At 41.6% G+C, this 5,433-nt stretch overlaps 1 protein-coding gene across 1 annotated transcript; it reads left to right on the top strand.

Annotated features, from left to right (window-relative positions):
- Positions 1-257: 257 nt before the first annotated feature.
- Positions 258-5,224, top strand: LOC123425588 (probable protein S-acyltransferase 12). Its single transcript, XM_045109279.1, has 7 exons — positions 258-541; positions 1,697-1,940; positions 2,490-2,581; positions 3,818-3,944; positions 4,018-4,103; positions 4,853-4,918; positions 4,993-5,224. The coding sequence occupies exons 1-7, from the start codon at positions 335-337 to the stop codon at positions 5,107-5,109; spliced, it is 939 nt and encodes a 312-aa protein (XP_044965214.1). The 5' UTR covers positions 258-334; the 3' UTR covers positions 5,110-5,224.
- The last annotated feature ends 209 nt before the right edge of the window (positions 5,225-5,433 follow it).

Below are 5,433 nucleotides of genomic sequence, written 5' to 3'. Positions count from 1 at the left end.
CGTCACATAGTGTAGTGTGGCGCCTAGGTATCGGGCGTCACACAAAAGGATCAGTCGGGTGACATATTTTTCCTGAGGGGTCACTCCGTGAGTTCTTTCCCGTGAGGGATCATTTTTGTCAATTTTGCCACTTCGCCCTGCGCTCCTAGCAGCCGACAACGCAGGCCCACCAACCTCGACCGCAACAGGTTGGGCTGCGCAGCTTGCAATACGCTCCGGGCCTCGCGAAGCAGCGAGACGCAAACATACCCCGGCTCGCACGCTCGCCGCCACGGCGCCACCGACACCTCCCCCGCCCCGCCGGCCGCCGCCCGGCGGGCCAGACGCAGACGGCATGGATTGCCTGAGGCGGGCGAACCCGTTCCGCGCGTGCGCGGGGCTGCGGGTTCTGGGGTACCTCATGCTGGCGCTCGTCGCCGCCATCGTCGCCGCCTCCTACTACGCCGTCGTCGTCTACGCCTGGGGCCCACTGCTCCTACGCGGGGGCAGCGGAGGCTCCGTAGCCGCCGCCGCTCTCGTCCTCGCCGCCTTCCACCTCCTTGTAAGCGCCGCCACCCCGTCTCTCTCTTACCATCTAATTTCAGTAGGTATGCCTTGAGGAATTCGTCGTGTGGTGCTAGGTAGTAGCCTCTGTTTTTTCCTTGATCTCGGCATTTTTTCTATGTCAAATGGAGCGTTCCCGCGTCGTAACCGATTTGTGCTTACAGTTTTCGTGGGCTTGTTATTTGTGCTTATGAACTGCGGATTACAGGTCTGCAGTTAGACAGTACAATTCTCGTTTAGTTTCCATGACCAAGCACATCAACATTGCAAAAAAAAAAACAATAGCAACTGTCAGGACCGCTCCCTTTTCCCTAAAAACACATCAACATTGAGCATACATAAAACCACATGGTAACTACTCATGAATTTGAATATCTTTTGGCCGAAAAGTCAAATCACACCGTGCAATCTCCTTGAAGGTGAGATGGGCCACCTCTATATATGCCAATCTCGTGCCGTTCAAGATGCGTCGGTTTCTCTCCTTCCAGGCGTTCCACATTATGTAAACGAGGATCCCACTGTGACCTCTCCTTTGGGGCCTGTCTATATCCTTGAGACCAACATTGCAATTTTGAACTGCAAGGCAGCTTAGTCATTTTCAAGAGCAGCTAATTGTGCAATATGAATCTTAATTCAGGTTAACAATAATTGATGTCTTCCAGATTAACACATGATAGATGCGTATGCTCCAGCATCATATATTTATTGAACTAATTATATCTCAAGAAATACTGTATATCCTTTGAAATTACCTTTTGAGGGCCCTTTCTTATTCTTGACTTTGAGCATTGAGAACATCATCAGATGCTATGGTTATACTCTTGTTCAACTAATTTTTCATGCTTCAAGCCGTAGCATACAGATTGAACCATATTTGATGATAATTCCTAGACGTGATATTTTGAGCCGCTATCTTGTTATTCACCAAACTATATTTATTAGCTTTTAGATTTTCGGTTCTAAAACATTGAGTATGACAAAGGATGTGTTGGTTTCTTCCAATTAGACTGAATTATTCACCATATGGATGAAGCGCCTTACATTATTTGCTATCATGGACTTCTCTTTTTTTTTTTAAATGAGAAAATCAGGCCATGATTATGTGTGTTTCTGTTTTGTTTAAATTTCTTCAGGGTTCTTCTTTCTTCTGCAGCTTATAATGATGCTATGGTGCTACTTTATGGTTGTTTTTACGAATCCTGGAGCTGTACCAGGAAACTGGAGACATGCTGCTGAAGAGGATGGTATGTATCCGAACAACAGTAGCACCATATCAGATAATGTTGCTACAGATTGTGCGAATCGTCCACCCACTTCAGAGGAGCAAGGACATGCGCCTAGATATTGCTCTCGTTGTCAAAGTGGCAAACCTCCACGTTGCCATCACTGTTCTGTCTGTAAGTCAGCCTTCTTCATGGTGTCAATTAATTTATAATATGCCACTGTTTCAAACCAACCTTCATACTTCAGGAAAAATGATTTTTGTCATCCAATATATATTGGTTGGTTATGATGCGAATGATCTTGCAAGTGCCGGATTATGGTCAGTGAACTGGATTGAATGTGGCTTTAGTATCGATGTTACTTTCAATGAATAACGGTCAGTTTACGGTTGCTGAACTGTATTGCGCCGAACTTAATTTATAATCTGCTATGGAAAAATAGTCGTGTAAGGTGGATTATCATTAATTTAAACAAAAGGTAAAATAGAGAAAAGCTCGAAAGGTAAGGTGGATTATCATTAATCCACTCCAATGCCAAAAGCAGCCCACGAAAGGGTGATCTATAAAGCTGCTACAGAAATGCATGGTGAAAAGCACAAGAAAGTTCTTGCATAGTTTGTGTGCAACTTGTGTGGTTTTCTTTTATAGTTACCGATAAATGCATGAAAGTCATCTATCCCTTCTATTAAATTCTTATTGTGACTTGTGTATTTGACTATGTAGGTGACAGATGCGTACTGAAAATGGATCATCACTGTGTTTGGGTAGTAAATTGTGTCGGAGCAAGGAATTACAAGTACTTTCTCCTTTTCCTGGTAGGATTGGAACACTCATTGGGAAATTAATCTCGGAAAGTGTATAATGGTTTTCTGAGAACGCATTTTTATATAACTTCAGCAAGATTTTAAGTTGCTGTTCTGTTAGGATTGGGTGTAGTGAAAATATTTTGCATTAGTAAGCTATTAGTTTCTTATACCTGTTCTGGACTTGTATGAAAACCATGCTAGAGTGATTTCACAGACATGTATTTTTGTTGTGGGATATACTAGTTCTGTCGTGCCAGAGCGAAACAAGATTTTAGATTACTTTTTTGGCCCTAAATCTACCTTACGAAATCTTATTTTGATGAGAACCTGATGCAGGCACACTAGGCCTTACAGGTTGTTTGGATTTTGGCTGTAAGCAAAATAGGTTGAACTATTTTATGGGCTAACCACCTAAACCTTTTTGGCCTAGGTCATGCTTTTATCAAATTGTTATTGCTTTTTTTTCTAAAAAAACACTTCAAAATAGCAGAATAACTAAAAATGATGCCCTCCGAACAGATTTTCACCAAATAGTATCATAATGTAACACAAAATTATAAATCAGTATATTGCTAAAACTTCTTAGAGAGTTTATGCCACCGGCTTGCTATCATTTTGTAGCCACATATTTGTGTTTTTTCTAGTATCTTAGAGTATGTGGTTTGCGTTTTCAGCTTCATTCAACAAATTTATGCCACCTATTGGCTTGATATCATGTTGTAGGCTCTTAGCCTCATATTTCTGTGTTGTTTCCTCGATGACAATAAGCACTTCCATATTTGTGGTGATATTATCTGATAGGTTCATGCACAAATTATTACCAGAATTTGCATGTTTAGGATTGTCGGACTTGCTCATCTGTATTTGTTTTTCAAACTGTAGGTAGCAAGAAAAGACACGGAAATATATATTGATTTAAAAAACAGAAATACATGGAAAAGCTTTAACGAGAACCTTCAACGTTGTCTTGTGTTATAATCGCTAAATTACCAAATCTAACGACAGTTGTACTCTGTTCTCCGTGCTGGGACTGTGGCTGGCTTCAGCCACATATAAGGGTCGGGCATAAGCATAACAAGCCTTACGACTCATAAGGGCACAGACAAACTACAACACAAGTTACTTATAATTTTGTTTCCTGTCAATTGTCTTCTTGATACACTTCCTATAATTATGTTCTCAACTTGCTTCTTTAGCTTCCGTACTAGTTGTTAATCTATTAAGTGCACTATCTTTGCATTATAGGTGTATACTTTCCTCGAGACTGTGCTGGATGCATTGGTGCTACTTCCAAGCTTTATTATCTTCTTTCGTGATGGAAGTGGGCGCCCCAGCTCAGCTGGTGATATTGCCATTCTATTTCTTGCTTTCGGTAAGCCTCTTTCTTTCAAACTTATCTTAAAGGTCTGTGGTTGAACTTACCCTACTCCTATGTTTTACTGCAGTTCTAAATTTGGCGTTTGCGCTGAGCCTCCTTTGTTTCATATGCATGCACACGTCTCTTGTTGCCAGTAATACGACTTCTATCGAGGTAAAGGGTTTGTAATGTGAATACTTTTGGTTTCCTGTTTCCCACAGTTCATAAGTACACTCAATTCCTTGATTGAACTGTTAAACTTCGTTTTGCATTTATTCGGAGTTACTGGTTGATCTGTAGGTCGTGTAACCAACTGACATTCACACACCTGCTCAAATTATATCATGTACTCCCTCTGTAAAGAAATATAAGAGTGTTTAGATCATTACTCCGTGATGTATGAACACTCTTATATTTCTTTACGGAGGGAGTAGCTCATTATATTGGTACTCCCTCCATTCCATAATGTAGTGCGCCCGCACTTTTCAAGATTTAAGTTTGACCATAAATTTAACCAACGTGGGCGACTGCGGCGGGAGTAAAAATTATACCGTTGGAAACTTCTTCCGAATACGAATTCAACGATATGATTTTTGCTCCCGCCGCAGTCACCCAAGTTGGTTAAATTTATGGTCAAACTTAAATCTTGAAAAGCGCGGGCGCACTACATTATGGAACGGAGGGAGTACTTGATAACCTATTATTTCATAACTTATTATTTCTGTTTGTGAGAGGCGATTTTCTATGCATGGTGGTAGCCAATTTTTCTGTTTGTAGTTAAACTCACTGGTACAACTGTACAAGAACAATCTACGGTTTCAGCTTGAACTTCTTGCAAGAACGACGATATTTTGGTTGTATAGTGACTTGCTGTTGTTGGCATAGCCCAAATGATTTTTTTGTACTGGTTAACTTAATTCCAGGTATATGAGCGAAAGAAAACATGCTCATGGGAGTATGACCTAGGATGGAGAAAAAACTTGGAGCAGGTATTTCCCCTGCATTTCCGTTTGTCCAATCTCCTTAATTCCATACGCACCTTCTGAAATATTGTGTACTGCAGGTATTTGGCACCAAAAAGTTGCTCTGGTTTCTCCCTATGTACAGTGCCGAGGATCTGCGGAACATTCCTGCAATTCGAGGCCTTGAATTCCCTACTCGTTGTGATGCAGTGCTGTAATTGCGATTTGGTTGATAGTATATTCTTGTTATATCATACGGCCATCTCATCTGTAGATTAAACCGTCATATTTCTGTACTGAATCACTTATTTTTCTGTACAAAGCTATTCCATCCGTCCAGGTCTAGGGCAACTCGCCCGCAGGAGTCCGGATGGGACGGTCCGGACACTTTTTGGCTATTCAACAATGGTCACCAAATTTGTCTTGACTGGTCTGCCATGCTGGACTCTAACAAGGCGGACCACCCAAAAACCCTCTCTTCTTTTGTCCCGTATTTATGCTGGATGATGATGCCACTTGCTGATGACCATGCCTTTTTACGT

This window comes from Hordeum vulgare, chromosome 2H, assembly GCF_904849725.1.
Source record: "Hordeum vulgare subsp. vulgare chromosome 2H, MorexV3_pseudomolecules_assembly, whole genome shotgun sequence".
NCBI lineage: Eukaryota > Viridiplantae > Streptophyta > Magnoliopsida > Poales > Poaceae > Hordeum > Hordeum vulgare.
The sequence above is the reverse complement of the archived record's forward strand: the minus strand, read 5'-3'. Positions and strand labels throughout refer to the sequence as shown.

What these genes read in the sequence shown, in the direction of transcription:
- LOC123425588 (XM_045109279.1), top strand. Translation starts at nt 335, where the DNA reads ATGGATTGCCTGAGGCGGGCGAACCCGTTCCGCGCGTGCGCGGGGCTG. An exon ending in TTGCCATCACTGTTCTGTCT is followed by an intron (nt 1,941 to 2,489) that starts GTAAGTCAGCCT and finishes TTGACTATGTAG; the next exon opens with GTGACAGATGCGTACTGAAA. An exon ending in GTAATACGACTTCTATCGAG is followed by an intron (nt 4,104 to 4,852) that starts GTAAAGGGTTTG and finishes ACTTAATTCCAG; the next exon opens with GTATATGAGCGAAAGAAAAC.